We start from the raw sequence: 23,403 nt of genomic DNA, 5'->3' as shown, positions 1-23,403 counted from the left end.
TTGCCTCAGCCCCGGGTGAGAGTGTATGTGCATATTTTCAGGAGGAGAGGGAGCCTTTCCCCCAGCACATGTCAGATCTTGTTGGCATTTCCATCCGTTTAATCACAGACTCCGGGAGATGCTGTGGGAAATACCAGCAGGATGGAGGTCTTGCTCCGAGTGGGATGGGTTATCTTGGAGCTGAAGCCAGACTGCATGTCAGTCACTTAGCTCTGGGTGAGGTCGCACCCAAGCCCAGACATGCCTGCGAGAGAAGATCAGGGAGTTTGAAGTTCCATACTCTATTTTAGAAAAGTCTGGTGTTCTCCTGGGGGCACTAGGGGTCAGAGCAGACCCAGCAGGGCACAGGGAGGGTACCCCAGGGGCCTGGCGGACCCTCCCCAGGATGCTCCAGGCAGATCCCTGGAGACCAGTCCCCAGGTGCCCACCTGAACCATGATGCAGTAGCCGACAGGTGATAAAACCGACATATGTCTGCCCTGCTCTGAGCTCCTGTTTCGTGTGGGGAGGAGGATGACGGAGACCCCGCAGAGCAGATGCCAGCAGTGGGGAGCAGAGAGCGGGGGCCTCATCCCAGGAGGCAACCTCTCAGCATCTGCGCGGGAGGCAGGGTGCCAGCCCAGTGGAGATCTGGGGAGAGGCCCCCGGCACCACAGAGGCCCTAGCACCCAGCGCCCCTCCAGTTCACACCCACACTCTGGTCCCAGGAGGAAGCCACGGCCGATGTTGTTCCCCCCCGCTTTCCTCAGAGAGCAGGACCACACCGTCGGGCGGTGGTGAAGGGCAGGCTCGGACCCCAGTCTCCCGACCTGTGGGCCTTGCCGTGTGGGCTCAGCTCCATCCCCTGGCCAGGAGGGGCCAGCCAGGCCAGGCTGCTGGAGGAGGCTTCCTGGGCAGGCGGGCTCTGAGCAGGGACGGGAGCGTGAGGGAGTGAGAAGGGGCTGGAAGGTCAGGGCGCCACCAGCCAAAGGCCACGGGGTGTGGTGAGAATGAGCCAGGAGAGGCCGTGCGCTGGGCCTGCAGTGGGCAGCTCAATGCGTGCAGAGGCCAAGCTTGGAGGGGAGCCGAGAATACTGTTCATTCAGACAGTTCACTGGGGCTGTGATGTGGGGGGTGGGGGATGCATCGACAAGGCCTCAGTGCAGCACTAGGTGTACAGGGGTGCTGCAAGCTCCCGGATGGGGGACATAGCAGATGGAGCTGTGTGGGGCCTGGCCGGGCACGACCTGCCACATCTGGGGAGGTCACAGTAGGCTTTGCTTTGCCTATGAGAATCTTGTTTTGTTTGGAACGGCTTTGAATGTCTTTGTTCCCCATTGCCGGGAGTCTCTGAAGGGACGGAGAGCTCTGATAGCACCAACTCAGCAGCTAGGCTGCCCTTTCTGGGCATTTGGGCGTTCCTTGGGTGGTCCTCCTGAGCCCGGCAGAGGTCCCAAAGGCAGAGGAGCCTGGGCAGGGACCCAGGTGGCTGTCTCCCACGGGCTGCTGTCCGTACAAAGCAGCCACGGGCTCCAAGTGTGGCTGGGAGATGTGCTAGGTTCCAGAAGGGCCTCCCTGGGGTCAAGGGTGCGACATGCTGAGCAAGTTTAGCGAGGACACCTGTGGAAGTCCTTCACTGCAGGGTTTGTAAAGGCGTGAACAGCCAGAGGGAAACAGACGCGCCCCCCACCATGCCCCCCCCCCCATCAGGAACACCAAAGCTGAGCCTTGAGTTCCTTCTGGTGTGGTGGGCCCTTCAACACTGCTGCACACAGGACCCCTCTCCTCTTAGAAATGCACACGCAGCCTGCTGGTCCCAGCTGGGCCCCTCCTAACGGAGCAGGGACACAGGCACAGGCCGGAGCGCCACCCAGGCTTCTCTAGAATCCTGCATTTAAGCCCCAGCTCACTGCCACGGGGCAAACTGGCACCAACAAGGACCCCCGTGGGACCCTGCTGCTCAGCCACTGCCATCAGATCTCCCGGCCTCCTATGGCAAACAGAGTGGGCCCTTGAGCCACGCAGCCACGCCACTGGAGAAAGGCAGGCTGGGGCAGGGCTGGGAGGGTTGGGGACAGGCGGGGGTCCTGGCACTCCCTGGAGGCAGGACCACGACGCTGCCCAGGGCCAGAATGTCACCTGTGTCTGATGGGAAGGGAACAGGACTCTTTGCAGAGCTGCCCTCCTCTGGCCAGCTGAGATGCTGCTAGATGCCCTCTGTAGGCATTTTAAAGAGCTGAATGTGTGTAGGTGCTGTCCTAGTGTGTGCACGGGTCCTCTTCTCCCCCACCAGTGTGTCTCCTGAGGGGAGAGGAGCTCCCGGTCAGCAAATGCTTCGTGCTGCATCTCTCTGAGATTCGCCTCACACACTGGCTCTCCTCAAGGCTCTGATAAGGTCTGCAGGAGGGCAGCACACTCGTGCCTACAGCACATACTTTGGGCGCCGGGGACTGACCTCTGGGCAGCTGCTCACATGAGCTGTGTGTGTCCTGGAAACTCAGTGCGTCCGTAATATAGAAATCAGAAATGGAAACAGTAGAAAAGCGTCTTCACTAGATTTGTACAACTAGTGGAGAGAGAGACATTTGCTCCCCAGGAGTTTCATGTCTCTGACGTCAGACATTCCTGTGAGAGCCCAGATTCCGGGCTGCGAAGAAACTTTCTCTCTCCTACCCCAGGAGGACGCTCCTCCCTTCCCCGGATGGTTGGAATTCTAGAAACACGCGTAGGGTCCTGGGTCCCTGCTCATGTGGTTGCCAGCTGCCTGCGTCAGTACCGGACAGGCTCTTCTGCACTTGTCTGAGTCGTTTTGTTACTTCTGTTTCTTACTGAGTCCCTTCAAGTCCTTTCTGGGTGTGGAAGGAAGGCCACACACCATGAGCAGCTGGTACATTCTCTGCAGAAGGGGACGTGGGCCCAAGCAGGCCAAGCTGCCAGAGAAGGTCAAGGTCTTTCTAAAGCCAGATCTCCCAGGGGAGCCACTCAGAGACAGGCCCTTGGGGTCTTGGCTGGGCTGCAGTGTGTGACGGTTTCTCCTGACCAGACTTTGAATGAACAGCAAAAACACTGAAAGCATGAAGTGTGGATGAAAGCGGGGTGGGTAGGCTGGCCTTCCCCTGGCTTATAAAAGAAGGAACCAGACCGATGTGTTTCCTCGACGGCCAGTTCACGCCCGAGCTCCCCCGGGCAGGTGGGCGAGGGCTCGGTAGTGAGAACAGTAGACACACTGTGTACTTGTCTGCTGGCGCTGTTCTCAGCTCTTTAGTGTATTAACTACTGGGCCCTCACAGAAGCACCAGGTACGAGCCCACTGGCTGTGTGTCATGACATTCAGCACTCTACACAGAGAAGTGGGAGAGGAACTCAGGGACAGATGGAGCCTTCTAGAAAGAGGTGAGGAGATGAATGGCATCCCAGGAGGGGAACAGCACAAGCCAAGGCCCTGTGTGCCCAAGGGTGGCTGCAGGCAGGGCCTCCCCGGAAGCAGTAATCAGCGCCCACAGGTGCAGGCCTTTGTCTTTGAACCTCTGCGCCCTGTGGGGGGCAAACAGATGCTTCTTCCCTGCTCCGTGTTCCCCAGCTGCCCCTCCTCTCTCCCCATCAAGTCCCTCTCACCAGATGAGCCGCCCTGAAGCGGAACCTCTGGGGACACACCTAGAGGAGTGTTAAATGTTACTGACATGTGTTTTCCTTACGTCACACACTACATTGCACCCAGGTCCCCAAGGGCCCATCTCTGATGGGTCCCCTGGGAGGTTTGACTGCAGAGGGACCTCGACCTTTGCCAGCAGCTCGGCCTGCTTGGGCCCCCAGAAAAATAATTTCCACCCCGAGAACACTGTGTGTGGCACCTACATAATCTGCTTGGTCAAAGCCCGTCTTCACTCGCTGGACATTCTGTGGCTGCTGGCGTGGCCGTGGACGCTGGGAAGTGGGTGCTCAGGAGGGAGCTGGGACACAGATGTTAACACAATTTATTTCCCATCTATATCTGCCAAAATCATTTGAGGTGGTTTCCAATTTTTACATCGATAAACACATAAAAGGGGATCCTTGTAAAATGCAGGTCACAATGGAAGGGCCAACCCCGTGGAGCAGGAAGGACCAAGTTCACCGGCGGTTCCGGTGGGGGCAGAGGAGGGTGCAGGGGAGACGCCCCTGCCGTCAGAGGGAGGTGGCCAGAACAGGAGTGGGTGTGCTGGGCCCACATGAGTTTGGGGTCTGTTTGAGTTTTGGGGTCTGTTTCACTCAACCCTGAGTTTCTGAGCATCCAGTTGGGTGCCAGGTGCCACACGATAGGTGTGAAATGATTTATGTCTCTGGGGTCCTGGGGTGTCCTGCTCACCCTATCCTGGTGCTCAGACCGTCCTCTGAGTGAGTGATTGGGGGTCGGGGTCCCCTTCCTGCTCCCTGGCGTGACCGGCCCAGCCTCAGTTTCCTCATCTGCAGCCCCAACCGTGTTGGGCTTTTGTGTGATGAGGTGAGATGTGTGCATGTGGCAAGGTGGGCTCCCTGGATCTGGGGAGTGTCCTGGGCAAGAGTAACTCCTCTTGTTGGAAAGTCACAGGTTAGTGTTTCTGGGCTCTCCTGATCCCCACAGGAGGCCCAGACTGGCGGCATGGTGGCAGGGTTGCGTTGTGGTGGGAGCTAGGATGGGTCACCCCCAAGGGCAGCCCCCTGGGCCTCGCCCCACCACCCCACTGCTCCTGGGGCAGCCTCCTGGTTTCCTAGGACTTTTGCATCGTTGGTAGAGGCCAGCTCCCCCCCTTCCCGAGGGAGGGGCTTCCCAGGCAGTTCAGGACATCCACCCAGGGGCTGGGCCTCTGCTCACCCAGCCCCGTCTGCAGACCAGTGGCCGCAGCCTCAGGTCTCAGCCCCCAGCCCCATCCTGCATGTGTTCCGCCCTGTGTACGAGCACATGCATGCATGTGGCCCCAGGGAGACAGCCTGTGAGTGCCTTTGGCTGACAGGGAGCATGGGGCATGCACAGGACGCTGCATGGAGGACAGGTCTTACCCCCGGTGCCCAGTGTTCTGCTCCCAGCTGGCACAGCATGCCAGGATGCTTTGTGGGGCAGAAGGACCGGAAGGCTTGGAGGGGCCACCTGGCCCTGGCGTTGAAGGCTCGGGGTACCGTCCTGCCCTGCTGGACGCCTGGCCCAGCCCCTTCCAGAGCCCCTGGCCTCAGAGGCCGGCCTGATGCAAATCCTGTACCTGGTCCCTGGAGGGAAGGCCCCCCGCCAGCTCCCTCACCCCGCTCGCTCGCTCGCTCGGGCCCTCCTTGGGTCGGGCCCAGGAGCCCTGTACGCACATGTAGACACATGTGGGCCGCCGCAGGCCAGGCGTGTCCTAATTAGCCCACTCTCTTGGGAGTTCTTATTGAAAACAAAACAAACCAAAAAAGTCCTGGTTTTGCTGGGTCCCTGCCTGCTGCCAAGTGGGTACTGCCCGGCTTCCGGGGCCTCTGGTTCTGGAGGAACCCCCACCCCGCCTGGGCGTCCACAACACCATGTTGGGCCTCTGCCCAGTGTCCAGCCTCCCCTGCCATCGCTCTTGGTCCAGGCAGTGCTGGCCAGGCAAAGTCCCCCAGCTGTGCAGAGACTTTCCTGTGGGAGGGGGGCTGTCAGGAGCCTCGCAAGCTGCCAGGTTTCCTGATACTAGGTGGGCTCCCTGCTGCACAGGACAGAAAGCTCTGCCGCCTCCTGGGGGTGCGGGTGGAGGCACCCCTGGGAAGCAGGACCCATGGAAGGAGCAGCATCCACCTGGCCAGTGCCAGTGTCGTCCGGCTCCCCTGCGGAGGTCAGATAGCCTCCCAGACACCCAGACCACAAGAGGGCCAGAGAGAAGAGGGCTGCGGGTCTGGAGGGCGGACAGGGACAGAGGGGTTTCTGAGTTTGCGGCGTGCGAAGCAGTTTCTACCCATCTCATCAGCTGCCCGCATGCTCAGGGCCTGCCTGCTGGGAGCCCAGCTCCCTCTCGCTCGCGGGCAGCTGGGTGTAGAGATCCTATCAGCCTGTAGGTTCAGTGACTAATTCTCTGGCACCCGCCTCAGATCAGCAAAGAATGTGGACAAGTTAAAATCTGAACAGCATTGTCGTGGGGCTGCCTCCTGTTTCTCCTGAACAGGCAGCCAGAGGCGGGAGGACAGACCTGGAGCGTAGGGCTGGGCTGTGCCCACTCGGGGACACAGCTGAGGCCGGGACGGGGGAAGGCTGCCTGCAGCCCAGGGCCTCGACGGGCAGGGCCGTGGCTGTCATCTGGGAGAGAGGGACCATGGGGACTCTGGGGCGTGGGCAGGCGGGGACCCCTGCCCTCCCCGCCCTCCCCACCCAGAAACCACCAGGCTCTCAGCTTCGTGCGAGCAGGAGTGGCCAGCTCACATCCTGTCCCCCGAATGGTACCTGGGAGAGCCGTCCAGCCCCCATCACACCCATCTCTGTCATTCATTCATTCATTCATTCATTCATTCATTCATTCATTCATTCGTCCGCTACTCCATTCATTCAGCAGACCACTCGAGTGAGCACTTTGTATTGAGAAACACTCTGCACCCCCAAAGAAGGCGTTAATAATAATAGCAATAACACTTGCGACCCCGCGTTAGTCTGGCGGACACTGACTGAGGATCCAGTCCAGTGCCGTCCAGTAGAAATGGAATCTGAGCACATACGTAGTTTCGCATTGTCTAGTAGCCACATTAAAAAGGGTGAAAAGAGGGGAGTAAGCTCTGAATATCAGGGTTGCCGGTTCTAATCCCACATGGGCCAGTGAGCTGCGCCCTCCACAACTAGATTGAAGGACAGCGACTTGGAGCTGATGGGCCCTGGAGAAACATACTCGTCCCCAATATTCCCCAATGAAACTTATTTAAAAAAAAAAAAGGGGGTGAAAAGAAACAGGTGGAAATAATTTAATAATTTGTTTAGTGTATGGTAAACTATGCTCAATTCACTATATAATCCACATGAAATTGTAAACGAGACATTTTATTTTACGTTCTTTGCACGGCACTGAGTCTTTGTCACCAGGTGCCCGTAAGCCCCCAGCACAGCACAAGCCGCACTGGCCACGTCCCATGTGCCGTATGGCCAGTGGCTGCCGTTACAGCTGTCCCATACGTGGGGCACGCCAGTCACAACTTCTGTCCTTGTGGGCCCTGCAGTCCAGTTGGGCAGACAGAAACCATGGGCCCACAGAAGCAGTGCATGCCCACTTGGGGCTTCGACAGCACTGGGGGCCCCAGCGCAGGCCCCCGTGAGTGGGGGGGCTTGTTCTACGTCTTCTCAGAGGGACGCTGTGGTTCCCCCTCCCCTTTCAGCAGCCCGGGGCCAAGAGAGGTGAGGCCCTTCCCTGGGTTTTGTGTGAAATCGTTTCCTTGAGTTGTACTTCACATAAATAACACACCACACCCCCACTCCAAGCGCACAGCTCAGTGGGAGCTCACTGTGTTCATGGATGTGTGTACCCATCACTGCAGTCAATTGGGGAACATTTTCAGCCCTTCAAAAGGAAGCCCTGCACCCCTGAGCCATCAGCCCCGGCCCCCCAGCCCCAGGCGCCCACCCATCTGCAGCTGTTTCTGTGATTTGTCCTCCTCCCAGGGCTTCCATATAATGGAACCACACAGTGTATGAGTGTTTGTCTGGCTTCTTTCCCTCGGCAGGTTTGGCATTTCCTCCGGGTTGTAGCATCTATCAGTCATTCGGTTTGTTTGATGGTGGAGTGAGAATATTTCATTGTATGTGGCCAGTTTGTTAATCCGTTTGCACAGTGGTGGGCTTGGGGCTTTGCAGGTAAAGGCACAGGAAGTCAGGAAGGCGGTGGGGAGCCCCTCAGACCCAGGTGGGTTGGGCTGCCTGACAGGGGGACCCCCATCCCACTGGTAGATGGGCCCCTGGGTTTATGATGGGCCACAGCTCTGGAAGTCCAAACAGAAAAGCCACCAGAAGACACCAGGCATGGAATAAGTCCAGGCGGCTGAGCTGCCCGGGGCCACCAGAGGGTTGCAGCCTCGCCCAGTGTGGCCATCCCCGGGGGAGGCAGGGTCGGGCCTGGCAGCTCAGCTCCACTGCCAGGCCAAGATCCATGCCGGGGGCAGTGACTGTCCTGGAGGCTGGATCATTCCAGGAAAGGCTCTGCCTGGCCTCCAGGAGGCACGGGCCGTGGTGTTGGTAAGATCCTGCCACTCGTCACCTACGTCCGCCTCGCTCATCATCTGAGTTTTCTCCAGGCTGGGCAGACTTCAGTAAAACATGTTTCCTACTGAAAAATTTCCTCCCCAGGCCAGAAGGGGGTCTGGGGGCTGCAAAGACCCTTGTCATGGACACACAGGGAATGTGTGTCCTCGGGTGTGTGAGCTGGAGGGGACTCCAGGTTACGAACTCCAGTCCTGCTCGGATGGAGGAAAGACAGGTGCAGAGAGGGCTGAGCCCAGGCTGGGAGAGGGGGAGGAAGGCGCTCTCATTTTTGCATTTGGAGGAGGCAGCGGAAGAGGCCGTCTCTGAAGAGGGGCAAAGGGGCCTCTGCTCTTGCTTCCTGGTCTGGCTCTGCCCCTCCACGGGGACCCCACGCCCTCTGCCCACCAGTGGAAGCCCCCAGTCCACCATCTCCACTGGTCCTGAGGTGCCGTCTTGCCACCTCAAGGACGGCTGGTGTCCCGTGTCATTCACCAGGGCCATCACATCCCCCCATCAAGTCACTCCTACTCCATGCCTCAGTTTCCTCAGCTATAAAACAGAGATACTAGAAGTGCCTGCCTCAGGCTTGTAGAGAGGGTTAAGTCAACCTGGGAGCTGCCCTGACACAGACGAGGAAGGATCTCAGCATTTGCAGATAGAGGTCATCCGACCAACGCCAGCCACTCTGTCCCCTCTGCACCTGCCTCCTGCTTGGAGCCCCCGGATTAGGGAGGGGTCTTCCTTGCTGGTGGGATCGGATCTACTCTGGATTTGAGGAGCTACATCTCGGGCAGTGCCCCCCTCCCTTGCTGGGGCCCCCCTTCAGCTCCTGGTGGGGGCTGATCCATCCCCAGTCCCCGGACCCCACAGAGGGTGACCCAGGGGACACCCCACATAGTGCAGCTCAGAGCACCTATTCCTTCTGCGTGTGGCCTGGGGGAGGGGCTGGGCTCCAATGCCCGCGATGGGCAGAGGGTGTAGACCATGTAGAACTCTGCCAGCAGGAGAAACTGGGCTGTGGGGCCATTCTGATTAAGATGAGAAAGCCCACCTTACAGAGGCCCTTGGAAAGTGGCTTTGGGCTCCGCCCGACCTTCAGCCGCCTCCCCAGCCTGACCATCTACATGGCCGGATCTAGTGGCCAGATCGGGTCCCCAGGGCCTCTCAGGCATCCCCTGCACCAGCCCCTGGGAGTGTTCACAGCATGTGGGGATGCCCTCTGCCCTGGCTCCTGGGGGCTGGGGGCTCCGCACTTCCCGCTGTAATGGGGGCCTGGAGGCGAGTATGTCGGCCAGCGCACCCCTGGGGAGTGCAGCTGGAGTGTGAGAGGTGTCCTGGGCTGGGGGCCACCCCACAGGCAGCTCCTCCCAGGTGTGCTCAGTGGAGCCCCAGAAACCCTGGCACCAGGGAGGCTGATGGAGGGGGGAGGGCGAGGTGAATATGTCAGTTTATCCCCACACAAGTAGTGACCTGTCAGGGAGGGGGGGACCAAGGAAATATTTGGGATGACGGAGCCGCTGGCCCTTTAAGGCTCCTGTAACAGGACACCTCCCTGACGGGACGGGCCTGGCTTCCACTCTCCAGCCTGACTGTGTGTCTCCCCCTCCCTCCTCCCACTTCCCGCCAGTCCCAGTTCAATTTGCTGAGCAGTACCATGGACCAGATGGGCAGCCGGGCGGCCTCGGCCAGCCCCTACACCCCGGAGCACACGGCCAGCGTGCCCACCCACTCTCCGTATGCACAGCCGAGCTCCACCTTCGACACCATGTCGCCGGCGCCCGTCATCCCCTCCAACACCGACTACCCCGGCCCCCACCACTTCGACGTCACCTTCCAGCAGTCCAGCACAGCCAAGTCGGCCACCTGGACGGTGAGTTGTGCCCCCGCTCTCAGCGGGCATCTGTAGGACGCAGGGTAGGGGTGGAGGCACGTCCTAGGCAGGAGAGAGGGCCACGCACGCCCGCTGTCCAGCTGTCCACACAGGGTTCCCGCCTGGCCGGTGCCGCCCCACCAGGAGGAGCGTCAGGCAGGAGGCGGTCTCGGGCTGGGCAGTCTGGGCGTGTTCACCCCTCGGCCGTGTGGCCAGAGCCGGCCAGCCTCCCGCAGGGCCGCAGAGGGGATGGACGTGGCTCCCAGCGAGGTCCATGGGGCGGAGGCTGGCCGTCCTCATCCTGACTGTTCTCTGATGTCTCTGTGCTCAGGTTGGGGCTCTGCTTTGAATCCTGTCCTGCTCGCGCAGGAGGCGGGAGGTGCTGAGGCCGGTCCACGGAGGCTGCCTCCTCCAGGCAGTGTATGGTCGGCAGAGCGTCCGGTGGTTGGCGGATGTGGGCTTGTCCCACACGCAGTCTCTGGGTTGTCATCTGCACGCATGGGCGTGAGGCAGGGAGGTCGGGAGAGCCACAGCGCTGCGGCCCGCAGGTCCGGCCCCCGGAATCATGCCAACTTGGCTCGCATCCTGTGCGCCTGTGACCTCCGAGAGCTGGGCCGTGTGCTAAGTGCTGTCAGTCTGTATTAACTCGACACTGCCCAGCAACCCACAACATAGAATCTATTATTGTCCCATTGTACGGCCAAGGAAACTGAGTCACGGGGAGGGAAAGTGGCTTGCTCGGAGTGCTCGTGCGGATGCTAAGTGGGAGTGCTGGCAATGGGAAGCAGGGGGCTGGGCTCCCAGCTCTCAGTCCCTAACCACAGGGCGGCACTGTCCATTTTGCAGTTGGGAGAGAAAGGGGATGCCAGCCACAGCCGCTAGCAGGGTAAAGGCTGCAAGGATGCTGAGACCCCGACAGAGCTCAGGCTCGCCTCCAAGGGTGGGGCATGCAGGGCATTGGTTCCAAAGGCCCCCGGGCTCTCCTGCCCACCCCCGGAAGGGGGAGCGTGAGCCCTGCCCTGGCCCCCAGCCCGTGCACATCTGGCAGTCCCACAGGGCAGCCCCAACTCCCCCGGGTAACAGCAGCTCCCCACCTGGTGCTAGTCCCCACCTGGAAAGGGACTCTGGTCCCTGTGGGGTGGCTGTGTCCCCACTCCCATGGGAGAAGAGAGCAGGTGACCCCAAGGCTCTACCACTTTAAGACTGGGGTGCCCCAGTCCCCACTGCCCCGCTGGCTGAGGCTGTGGTTTTCCCTGCTTCTGGGGGGCCGGAGGTGGGGTGGAGCCACAGGTAGCCTGGGTCAGGCTCTGCACGGGCCAGCCCCAGGTCTGGGGTCCACGCCATGGTCCCCTGTGGCTGTTTCTGGTCCTTGCCTGGGCTGTGGGCTCAGCCGACTCCAGGGTCTCCATTGGCTGAGAGGGGCAGCGACCACTATGGCCCCGTCAGGGCCCGTTTCCTCCCGTGGAAATTACTGCTCCAGCGCTCCCTTCGTTGCTGACGGCTTAGAGGAGGTGGTGCCTATGCTTAGCACAGTGGGAGCCGCCAGCCACTTGACTTGTCTTTGCTGTTATTTCCTGGGCGGACGGGCAGGGTGGTGCTGGGGCACCAGGAAGCCGGCCCTCCTGGACCTGCCAGAGGGTCCTCTTCAGTCTCTGTTGCCTGTGGGGTCCTGGTCCCCACACCTCAGCTTTGAAGTCTGGCTGGGGGGCCAGAAGCCAGGTCAGGAGGCCCCTGAGGCACCGCCACACTTGTGCATGTGTGGCGACAAGAGGTTCACTGCTGCTCCTGTTCCACGCTCAGACTTGTTCCCTGAGCCCCTTCTCTCCCTGTAAGGGGAAGGGTCCTGGTCCCTTCGGCACCGAACTCTGTCATCAGGGCCTGGCAGGCACTGCGGGGGTCCCGGCTCCTTTCCTCTCTGCTGCTTGAGGATGCTGATGGGGTCTCTGCAGGGTCTGGGGGGTCTTGGAGAGCCTCGGCTGGTCTGAGCGGTCTGGGAGGAATGGGAGCTGCTGCTCTGCTGGCTGCTTCCCCGTCCGGGGGCCCCTTCACCACAGCCGCCAGGGGAGCGGCCACGAGGCTGTAGGGGCTCATGGCTTGGTCACAGTTGCCCTGGCCCTAAGTGGCCCCATAGGGGTCATTTGCCAGGATGGAGGCAGCCCTGGCCAGGCTATCAGGGGGCAGGGAAAGGCTCAGCTGTACCTGTGGCTCTGCCTCCAAGCTCTGGCCCCCACACCTCCCCTTGCTGGAACAGTAGCCCAAGGCTCTCCACTCTGGGAGCTGAGCTGAGGGGCGGGTGCTGCCCCGAGGGCCCACGGCGCCCCTCCCAGCCCTTATCAGCGCAGGGGGTAGAGGTGGGACAAACATTGATAATGAGATTTTTGGCACCTCTGGCTCTCTGGGAGCAGACCCCCCACAGGCTCCTCTCCCTGCCCAGGGAGGGGTGGGCGGGCTCACAGACTCACAGCTCTGGGGGTCTTACCACGGGCGCTGCCCAGACTTGTGGACAGGCCTCCTTGCCACGTGGTGTGCGGCCCCCGCCACGCCAGCCACTGGTAACTGATAGATTACTCTTATTTTTCTCAAGTACAATTCCAGATTGACTGCTGCCTTCACTCCTCTTCCTGCTCAGGATAAACTGTCCCCAGCCCCAAGGGACAGACCGCAGCTATTTATGGGGTCTTTGGCCTCTGCCCCTGCCATGCGGTTCACCTGCTCTGACCAGCTTTCCTCGATGTCACACCTCGCATTGTGCTCCTTGGGCACTGGGGGGCCTGGAGCCCTCAGCTCACAGGCAGACACAGCACACACGTGTGCACAAACGCACACAGACCCACATGCACACGTGCAGGCCTCTCCTGGTCGCTGCCCAGGGTTCTGACATCCCCCCCAGAAGGCCAAGAGGAAGTGGATCTCAGGTCACTGAGCAGCCGGAGAAGGGATTTGTGTCCTCCTCCAGGAGGCTACAAACCAGGGACCAGGGCCACGGACAGGGTGAGGTGGGAGTTTGGCCAGGGGGGCGCTGCCCAGAGGGAGGGGTGGAGCGTCCCCCCACTGCTGGCTGCTTGTGAGCGGTGCTGGCCGAGGCCTGTCCGTTTCAGGGCCCATCTGGGCTTTGGGGGGGCAGACACCATGAAAGCAGTGTACCCTTGGGCACTGATGTTTCTTGGTCGGTGGCCGGTGGAGCCAAGCGACTCTGGCCCTGTCCCACACCTCCCCCCCAGATGCTGGGGGGTCAGAGCAGGGGCAGGGCCCTTAGCAGCGCTCAGCCTGGCCTCTGGGTCTGGCGGCCCCCACAGGTTGGCAGTGATGGGGACACGGGTGACAGGAGTCCCAAGGAGCAGAGAGTTGGAGCGGCACAGTGAGAAGGGTGTCTGGACGCTGTCCAGCCCAGCACAGCCACTTCCAGCTCCCAGGTTGGGCCTTGCCAGGGACGAGGGCAGTGCCTGCATTTAGGAAGTTTGGGAAGGGGCTCCAAGGTCAAGCTGGAAAGAGTCCTGGCTCAGCCTCGGGGGCACCTCCGGGGGCTGAGTGGCCCTGCCAACAGCTTGCAGGGCAGGCAGCCTGGGATGGATGGAACAGTGAGCTTGTGCACAGTGCCAAAGCACAGCTGGTCCCTTGGGACCTGCCGACAGCCAGACAGCCTGGCTGCAGCCCCCGAATGACCTCCAGCTGCCCCCAGACCAGGCAGGGGGCTGTGTGTGTCCATCCTGGGGGCCAGTGCCACCCTCCCACCCAGGAGACACATATGGAAGGAAGGCAGGCGGGAAACACACAGGCCACATGGGTTCCTCGGGTGGAAGGTGGCTGAGTCAACGCTAATGGATCTGGGAGAAAACTTTCCAGCCCCTCAGAGGTTTGCAGGCAGGAAAATAATAGCAGAGGTGTCCCAACACGACCGCGGTATCAATTGCGTTATCCTAAAAGTTTATGGAATGCATAAGTGGAATTAATACCTTTTACTGGCACCAGGAGCAATTATGCGTGTTTAAGCCGAGGGAAGCGTCCTAACAGTGTTTATTGTGGAGATGAAACGCGGATCATTAGGGGGAACAAGAACACTCAGAGAGATCACCGCAGTCGCTGGCATTGTGTGCAGTTCTGCTGGGCGGGGGGGTGGGTGGGGGGAGCACTCTGCTGGCCTGGCCTGGCTGGGGTCAGCGCCCCAACGTGTGACCTGACCTGGGGCTCAACTTCTCTCTCTGCCCTCTCCAACCGCTGGGAGAGCCCCTGGACCTGGAGGTCACAGAACTTGGTCTTGGAGCCCTGAGTGGGGCCGGGGAGGGCCCAGCCCTGAGTCCCTGGTGGGCAGCCCCCCTTCACAGCCCCTGGTCCTTGCAGGGACACACGGGAGAGCCCTTGGGAGACGGCAGTCAGTCCCACAGGTTTGGGGCTGGGGGCAAGGGGCACAAAACAATCCAGGTTTGACGAGGAATCATCCATTTTCTGGAATTGTTTCCAACATGGGGATAGGCCCGTGGACCCTGGTGTGTGATCAGTCACCCCGACAGTGAGGTGGCAGGGCCCCCATGCTGCAGGCTCCACCTTAAGCACCCGCGGGCGTGTTGTAGGCTCTTGTGTTCGCTCCTCTTTGCGGATGAGGAAACCAAGGGTCATGGAGGGCAGGTCCCTGCTCAAGGTCGCCTGTCAGCGAAGGGCGGGGCGCGCATGGCCCCTCGAGACCAGGCTTAGCAGCCACTTGGTCCACTGGGGTCAGATGGTTAGAAGCCCAAACTCTGCCTCAGTGCTTCACTGAACATTTCCAAGGTTCAGGGAGAACCTCAATTCCATCCAACTAGAATTAAAAGCTGAACAATGGCCACCCCCACGTCCCCAAGCCCACTAGAGACCATGGGCTCCTGTCCTGCTGGCCGGGAGTGGAGCAGATTTAGAGCAAAGAGGTAGCACTCCCTGCTTCCCGGTCACAGGGTATCTTCAAGTGTGGCCCTGAACTGGGAACTTCCCTGCAGCCTCGGTGACAGGAAGGTCAGAGACAGGAGGGCCCCACACACAGGGCTCCCACTGGAGCCGATGGGACAGCCCTCCAGAGAGGACACCCTGAGCATCTGCCACAGCTGGGGCCATAGGCTGGCCTCCCTCCTCTGCCTCCCACAGCCACGGGCAGCTGCTGCAGCTCCAGGCCATCCTGGAAGCTGCAGTACGCGCGGGGAAGGAGCTGGCCCAGTGGGGCCTGCCCGCACCAGACCCACGGCCATGTCCAGAATGGTGTGCGCGGTTAGGGGCTCCCGGGATGGTCCTGCGAGCGGAAGGTGCCGCTGACCCCAGCACCCTGCCCGCGTGAGCTGAACCTTGCAATCACCATAGCTGACAAGGCCAGGCCAGCTCAGAAGATACAAGTGAGGTGGGGGCGAGGGTAGTGGGGGCTCCTTCTCCCAGCAGGCAAGAGGGTCCACCCAGCAATGGGCAGAGCTGGGCTGGTCACCTTCCCCTGCTGGGTGGGTCCTCGCCAGAGTGCTTCTCAATCAGCCAGCCAGGGGAGACCATTGCAGGCAGGGACACCCGCCTCCTTGGGAGACTTCTGTGGGGTCTCCAGCTGGAAAGTCAGAAACCAAGCTCATGGGCAGAGGAGCCTGTACTTGGACCAGGCTGAGGCTGAGCTGGCATGACGGCCACCCTGGGAGTGGGAGTGGGAGGGGTGGCTGCTGGCGGGCGAGCTTCCTGAAAGCCCAGCCCTGACCCCAAGGACCCAGAACACATCTATCTGCTCACCCCTCCGGCCTCTTCAGGGTCCCGGAGGGGGGGAGGAATGGGTGGCCAGAAGATGTGCCTGGGTTACAGCGTAAGGGCCGGATGGAGGTCCAGACCCAGCATAGCCTCCCATCTTCCAGGCCCCACCAGCCCCTCCCCGCCCCTCTGGGCCTCGCCGTCTCCCGCTGCCCGGCCTTTGGTGTGCGCCTCAGCTCGTGACCTGCTGGCACACTGGGCCTTCACTCTGCACCACAGACCTGGTGCCCACTGCCTGTCTCCTGGGTCAGCTCAGCGCATACCTGCTGCGCACATCCCCCACCCAGATCTTAGCCCAGGACGGAGGCACCGGCGGCATCCTCTGCCAGCCTGTAACCACACGTGGGATGAGCAGGCCCCGGGCCCATGGTGCTTCCAGGCCACGAGGGTCCTGGGGGCTCCCGCTCACTAGCGTGGGGCCTGGCAGGAGGACGTCTTGAGGAAGGCTTCCCGGCTCCCGAGCGGTGGCCTCTCCAGCCCCCGACCCACCTCCCCAGAATGGGCAGCTTCTTGTCCATAACCTCTGGGGCAACCGCGGACAGTGGTCAGGGGCCCCTGGTACCCTCAAAGCGTGTTTCCACCTCCTGTTCATCTTCCCTGGGCTCCAGGTGAGGGAACCCCGGCCGTCAGCTGGCATGGCAGGTCAGCAGATGCATCCGTGCCTGCCCCTAGCCAGGAGTTCCTGGAGAATCTCGGCAGTCTCTTTGATCCAGCATGTCTGCCAGGCCAGGCACTGGCCCCATGGCATCCAGGTGCTCCCTGCAGCCTCCAGCGACCAGGCCTGTGGGCATGTTGGGGAGTTGCCCAGCTTTCCTTGTGCGTAGACCCTCACTGCCCTTTGACTGTGGGGCTCTGAAGCAGGCAGGGTGATTGTCACAGGCTCCCCCACCTCCTCCCCGGGCTGGAGGCCCCCTTTACATCTGCCAGAACCCACCCGGTGCTCCCAGCAGCTCTCCCCTGAGTGAAGACACGAGAGTGGCAGTAAGACTGTGCAGTGAAGGGCAGGAGGCCCCCTGAGGGTCTGGAGCAGATTGTACGGTGGTTTATGTCACCTCGGGAGGCCCCTGCTGACCAGGAAGGAGGAAGGAGGGTCCCTTACCTGAGGGGACTGACATTGGGGGCTGGTGACCTGGGCTCCCTGTGTCTCTGAATCCACAGAGCCTCTGCCCTCTTGCCAAGGGTTCTGTGGAGCAGCCACAGAGCTCCTAGGACGCGGGGCTCTGGCTCAGGGGCCCTCTGAGGGATCTTAACCCAAGAGAGGAGAGAAACATAGCTCTGAACACGCATACACACACAGGCACGCAGGCATGGAAAGCTGATAAAAGTGGGCTCTAAAAAATATCATTTAGAAAATAAAAGCCCCCACTGCAGCCCTGTCTTCCAGAATCTGTTGTAACAGAGTCGCCCAAGCTGGTTAACGGTATTTGCGGTTTGCAAGATGCTACACGTCCCTGGAAAATGACAGACAAGTTATTATCACCTCTCCACTCTCCTCCTGCCCAAACCTGCCCATGCCGGGCACCCAGCTGCTGGGGAGGGGGCGCGAGGAAATTAACAGCCACAGCAACCGAGCCCACCACCAGCTCGCCCAGCGTCCCTCCCTCCAGCCCTGCCGGCCCGGCGCTCCCAGCCAGGCAGGGCCATCATGGACTGGGGGGGGGGGGGGTGTCCAAGGAGAGAAGCTGGTGGGGGAGGGCAGGGATGGGCATACCCCAGCATTTGGGCAAACCATTTCCTGTAAGCACGAAAGAATACACGCATCCCGGAGCAGGCAAGTCTAGACGGCTCTGTGTCAACAGCCGCAGATAAATAAGATTTTATCAGCTCAGAATCTGTTGAAACACATCCATCTAGCGGTTCTAGGGAAGGAGAGGTGGGAGGGGGGTGGGGAGAGAGGAAGTATCTCCACGTGACCTTTTCAACAGAACAGCCGAGGACCCAGGAGTCCTCCTCCCTGCCCGGGTTCCTCAGCAGGGAACCCAGAGGCTAGGAGCTCTGGGAGGAGGGGACGCAGCGGAGGCGGGGGTGGGCTCTGGCCTGTCCCTCAGGGCCCTTTCTCTTACAGGTCACGCAGGTTTGGCCATCCCAGGCTCCCTTCCTCCCCCAGTCACCTGTGTCACCACCTACTTGGCCTTGCGTGGGTGGGGGCTGGCAGGTGTGTGCGCCCGAGGGCCACCAGAGCAGACAGCTGGGGCAGCACCAGGCTGAGACCCACTGTGGGGAGTGGGACCAGGCCTCACTGAGGACGCAGAGGGAGGGAGGGTGCCCTCCTGCCTCCACCCTGGGGCCTGAACCCGCTCCCGGTTCGCTGCTTGCCCGGGTGAGGACTTGCCCACCCCGTGCGGCTCTGCGCTTCCAGCCAGCCCAGCTCGGGGATGGGCGGGCCGCCGGCCAGCCGCCTGGTACCAGGGACAGCTCCCGACGGCTCCTCCCCGGGGCGGGGCGACCACGGCGGCCCCCGGCCTGTCGCCACTGGCGCTGCTCCTCCTACGTTTTCCGGGACCTCGGGCGGGGAGCACTACAAGCCCCGCTGGGCCCCCCACGCTGCCTGGGCTCGTGCACCTTCCCGGCCTGGGCTCAGCGGACAGCTGCCCTGAGTCCCATCCCCCGCGGTCTGCGGGAGCCGCTGCTGCCGCTGCTGCTGCTGCTGCTGCTGCTGGAGGCAAAGGGAGACCTAGGCTCCTGGGGACGTCGCCAGTGGGGCTGCAAAAGCTGTGAAGCAGCACCCCCACTGTTCGGACTCCGGGGCTACCAGGGAGCTGCAGGGAGGCTGCCGCAGGCACCTGTGGCTCAGCTGTATCTGGAACCCAGCTCCATCCCGCAGGAACTGGCTGATGAGCCAAACTGGCCTCCCTCCCTCGGCCCTCCCTACTGAGCAGTGTTGGGGCTGCCCAGGAAGGTGGCCAGCCACAGATGGGTCACTTCTCGCCCACCCGCCCTAGCCCACCTGGGCCCAGGCTTGCTGGGGCTAGTGACCCATCCCAGGTCATGGGTAGCACGAGGTCAGAGAACTAACGGGTCCTGGGAGTGGTCAGCCAGGAGAGTGGGGCCCATGCATTCCCTGCCCATCCCCACCCACAGCCTCTCTGAGGGTGCGCTGCATGCCCCTCCCCAGCCCAGGTCACTGCACTCCCTGGACACCTTCCCAGACACAGGGTGGTGCGCTGCCCTGGGCTCCAGGGACCCAGGGGATAGGGCACCTGGGAGGGGCAAGCCCATGTGCACCCAATTCCCATCCGTGAACGGAGAACGAGGGGACTTATCCTGCAGCAGTGCTGAGGGAAAGCTGAGCAGGGTCCCTGTCCCCGGAGGACGGGACACTCAGCACACTTGTCACCATGCCCCCTAGAGCCCCAGTCCAGGGAAAGGTCATGATTTCAGGCTGGGTTTCAGGCAGGGAGGGGTGGCTCACACTGCATAGGGCCCCTGGCTCCTGGGCTCAGGGTCAGCTCCATCTCCCCATGTCTGCCCCTCCCTTGCTTTTCCTGTACTTGGACTTGAGAGGGTATGAGGCCCTGAGGGCCCACCGCGTCCCTTGATGGCCAGAGAGACAGCACTGGTAGCCAGTGGGGGCCTTACGTGTCAAGGTCAGGGTGCCAGGCCCCCAGCTTCCTTGGCAAAGGTGGGCTGGGACCAGCTCCTTCCTGGTTCTGCCAGCAGCTCCTTGTCTCTGGCTTGTTTCCCCAGCGGTACCAGGGTGACATGTGATCGGGCTCTCTGGGGCCTTGTGGCTGGGCTAACTGAGTCCCTGGGGACTTGTGGGGGCACAAGCTGCATCTCAGACCTGGCATGCTCCCCCCTTTTCCTGGGGAAAGGGGCATGAGGAGCCTTAGATTAGTCTGCAGGACCCGCCAATCGCTGGGGGCAGCCAACTTGGAAGTGAGCTGGGTACCCTGTCAGCACCAACCGCGTCCCTTCTGAATTCACGGCAGCCAGCCTGGGTCCTCAAGGTGACCTAGATCCCTAGGGACTGTCTGCCGGGGCAGGAAGGGCATCACCGACCCTCCGTGGGGCAGGCCCCTGAGCTGGGGGTCCTGGGCCTTCATGGTCAGAGTCCACCACCCCCCACACCACCAGTGGCGAAAACCAAGCCATGGCGATTAGCCCCTCCCACTCTGTGTTCCAGGAGCTCCTTCCTGAAGCTCAAGGGCATACGGGTACTTGGCCCATCAGCAAATAACACATTTCCTCTGCACACGTGTCAGAAAAGCCTAACTCTGGGCTCTTAAAATCTGAGACTCCACGTTGCAACCCCTCCTTCACACTCCTGCAGTCTAGGGGCTTTCGGCTCACTGTGGGAAAAGCCAGGCTGGACTTGGGTGGCTCTGGCTCCCAGCGCCCCTCTCCAGGAGCACCCTCCCGCTTTCTCGGCTTTTACTCCCCTTGTCCCAAAAATGAACATCATGGTACCAACCTGTGTAGCTGGTGAGACCCACACAGAAAGCACCCAGGCCTGGCTGCAGCGGGCACCAGAGCAGCTGCTCTCATTGCGCCCAAACCAGCCCGCCGGCTGCTGCAAGGGCCCGCCATCAGAGATGGGGGAAGGGAGTCCTAACTGCAGTGGACAGCCAGGTGTCCCCCAAGGGGGCACAGCCCAGCGAGGGGGTGGAGCTGGGACGGTGGCCTCATCCCAGCCCCCTCCCCTCCAGTACTCCCCCCTATTGAAGAAGCTGTACTGCCAAATCGCCAAGACGTGCCCCATCCAGATCAAGGTGTCTACCCCGCCGCCCCCGGGCACTGCCATCCGTGCCATGCCAGTCTACAAGAAAGCGGAGCACGTGACTGAGGTCGTGAAGCGCTGCCCCAACCATGAGCTTGGGCGGGATTTCAACGAAGGTGAGGCCCCCCCAGCCCCTGTGCCGCGTGGTCTGGGAAACAGCAGGTGCTGGTGGGAGGGGCTGACAGTGTGGGCCCAGCTCCTCCCCCCATTTCCTCCCAGCAGCACCTGGGTCCTCGGGTGCAGGTGCCCCCAGCAGGGCACAGCAGGGCTGCTGGGCCAAGCGCCCTGAGGGCACCAAGGCTGCCAGCCGGAGTCCCATGTGCCAGGCCCAGGGGCTGGGCCTTGTGATCCCGCGTGCATGACACACCTGGCCCCGGGAGGCGGCCCGGGCTGAAGCAGCGTCCCTCCCGCAGGACAGTCTGCCCCCGCCAGTCACCTCATCCGCGTGGAGGGCAACAGCCTTTCGCAGTATGTGGACGACCCCGTCACCGGCAGGCAGAGCGTCATGGTGCCCTACGAGCCCCCGCAGGTAGGCTGGGCCAGGTGGGCCTCCCAGGCAGACACCGTCGTGTGACCTCGGCCAGCACACTTGTTGGTCCCTTATCCCCAAGTTAAGTCCATGCCATGGAGCCCCTTCGTCACCCTCGAGGTCCCACCCCTGCCTCGACCTTCCCTTGGGCCCACTCGAGGCACTGGCTCCCCATCTGTAGTGAGGGGTGGGCCCGACCACCTCTGAGCTCAGCCCTCATCGGTCCCCTTTTCCTGCCTGTCCATTCCCCACATGGGGCTCGAGGTTGGAGGGGCCGGGGCCTGGAGGGCTAGAGCCTGTGTGAGGAAGAGGGAGGGCAAGGGGAGGGGGAGAGAAGAAGGGGAGACCCACGCTCCGAGGCATGGCACAGCTAGGGCCTGGAGGTAAGGGCTGAAGGCTGGCAGTGCAGGGTGGGCTGCAGGACGTGGGCAGGGGCGAGAGGCCCTGAGGAGTCTGACCTGGACCTGAAGGCAGCAGAAATTCTGACAGTGCCACTCTGGGGATGATGTGGGGGCCTGGCTGGGGTGAGAAGCTGACAGCGGAGAGAAGTGAGGGTGGAGGGACCGAGGGGTGATGGTGGGATGGAGAGCAGCATAGGAGGTAGACAGTGTGTCCCAGCTCGGGGCCCTGTAGCCATGCTCCCCAGGGTGGGTAGGTGACAGTGAGCCCTCACCTTTCCTCTACCTGGTTCTGAAACCACCCTCTAAACCCCCAAAGCTGTACCTGGTCCCCCAGGCCTCCAACCTTATACCTCACCCCCCAGGCTCCCCTGGGCCTAAGAATAGCCCTTATGTCAGTGGGCCAGGGTCCGAGGCTGGGTGTGACCACCCTGCCCACCCATCCTCCCGGTTCCAGGCCTGGCCAGGAAAGCAGGGCTCTGCTGCCCCCTGGTGGCTGCCACATGCCAACGGTTTTGTGACAAGCTAGGTTTTCCTAAACGAGTAACTGGCTTTATATCCTGACCCAGGGCAACCATGACAACCGTCCATTTTGTGGTCCCATGTGGTCAAGGGTCCTGGTTCGTGTCTCAGCACCCTGGGAAATGGGTGTGTGCTAGGCTTGGGGGTCCACTTGGATAGTTCTGATCCCTCCCTCTGCCAAAGCAGTGCAGTGCGCCCTTCTTCCCAGGAGAGCCCACAATGTGCAAACACACACCCATGCCCACAGAGGCCTGGCACATGCCCACTCACACCCAGCCTCCAGGACTTGACCTCCAGCCTGTGTCAGGGGAGGTGGTCAGGGCAACCAGACAATAGCACTGTGTCCTGCCCAGAAGCAGAGGCCACGTCTGAGTTCACTTGGTACCCAAAGCCAGCATAGCACTTGACAGTCAGTGTTGTGCATGAATGGACAGGTGCATGGGTGGGTGGAGGGATGGATGATGGATGGATAGAGGATGAAGGATGGATGGATGGAGGGAGGGAGGGACGGTGGGTGAGTGGATGACAGAGGACCACAGGGCAGGGCCCAGCCCCCCAAGCCTACGCTGAGCCAGGACTAGATCTGAGGGGTGGGTGCTTCGAAGGCCAGGAGCCCCCACCTTAGTGAGGCGGGGCCTGCGTGCCGACACCACAGCCCTCGCCCACCTCCCGTGTAGGTGGGGACGGAGTTCACCACCATCCTGTACAACTTCATGTGCAATAGCAGCTGTGTCGGGGGCATGAACCGTCGGCCCATCCTCATCATCATCACCCTGGAGACCCGGGAGTAAGTCTGTGGCTCGTCGGACGGGGAGCAGGGACTTGGGCCTGTGCTGCCGGGGTCAGGTGTGGAGACAGGCCAAGGGCAAGGAGGGGTGTGGGGAGGGACCCTGCAGGGGTGCTGCTGGGAGAGTGGGACCTCCCTTAGCTGCAGGGGCTGCTGGGAGGGACCTGGGGTCCCAGAGCAGCTGGGCACTCAGTCCTGACCCCTTGGCCCATCACAGTGCAAGGTGGGCGGGGAGGCCAGGCAGGGCTGGGGGGACCCGAAGCTCACGGTGCTGGCTGTGCCCCCGACAGTGGACAGGTGCTGGGCCGCCGCTCCTTCGAGGGCCGCATCTGTGCCTGTCCCGGCCGAGACCGCAAAGCCGATGAAGACCATTACCGGGAGCAGCAGGTCCTGAACGAGAGTGCGGCCAAGCACGGGGCCGCCAGCAAGCGCGGTGAGCAGGGCAGCCTGAGGGTCAGGGCCCGGTGGCCCTGCAGGACGGAGCCAGCCCTGCCGTGGGGACTTGGGGGAAATGCCAGCAGGGCGCACCGCGAGCCTGTGTCCAGGGCACAGAGCCAGCCCCACCCACGTGGCCACCCCTGGGTCCAGCTCTATCCAGCATGGGCGGCAGCCATGGGCTTGTACATCCAAGTGGGTTACTGGTCCCTGGGCGAGGTTGGCTGGCACGATGTGGGGGTGTC

General features: G+C 61.8%; 1 protein-coding gene across 3 annotated transcripts in view; it reads left to right on the top strand.

Annotated features, from left to right (window-relative positions):
* TP73 (tumor protein p73) overlaps positions 1–23,403 on the top strand; it is a 51,704-nt gene that overhangs the window by 21,016 nt on the left and 7,285 nt on the right. For all 3 annotated transcript variants that reach the window (XM_074334219.1, XM_074334220.1, XM_074334221.1), the window contains 5 exons: positions 9,783–10,025; positions 20,417–20,603; positions 20,901–21,016; positions 22,614–22,723; positions 23,014–23,156. In XM_074334219.1, the coding sequence (XP_074190320.1) occupies positions 9,783–10,025; positions 20,417–20,603; positions 20,901–21,016; positions 22,614–22,723; positions 23,014–23,156 (799 nt within the window). The remainder of the gene's footprint in view (positions 1–9,782; positions 10,026–20,416; positions 20,604–20,900; positions 21,017–22,613; positions 22,724–23,013; positions 23,157–23,403) is intronic.

The sequence above is a fragment of the Rhinolophus sinicus genome, linkage group LG06 (assembly GCF_036562045.2).
Source record: "Rhinolophus sinicus isolate RSC01 linkage group LG06, ASM3656204v1, whole genome shotgun sequence".
Lineage (NCBI taxonomy): Eukaryota > Metazoa > Chordata > Mammalia > Chiroptera > Rhinolophidae > Rhinolophus > Rhinolophus sinicus.
This window is presented reverse-complemented; position numbering and strand designations above follow the sequence as displayed.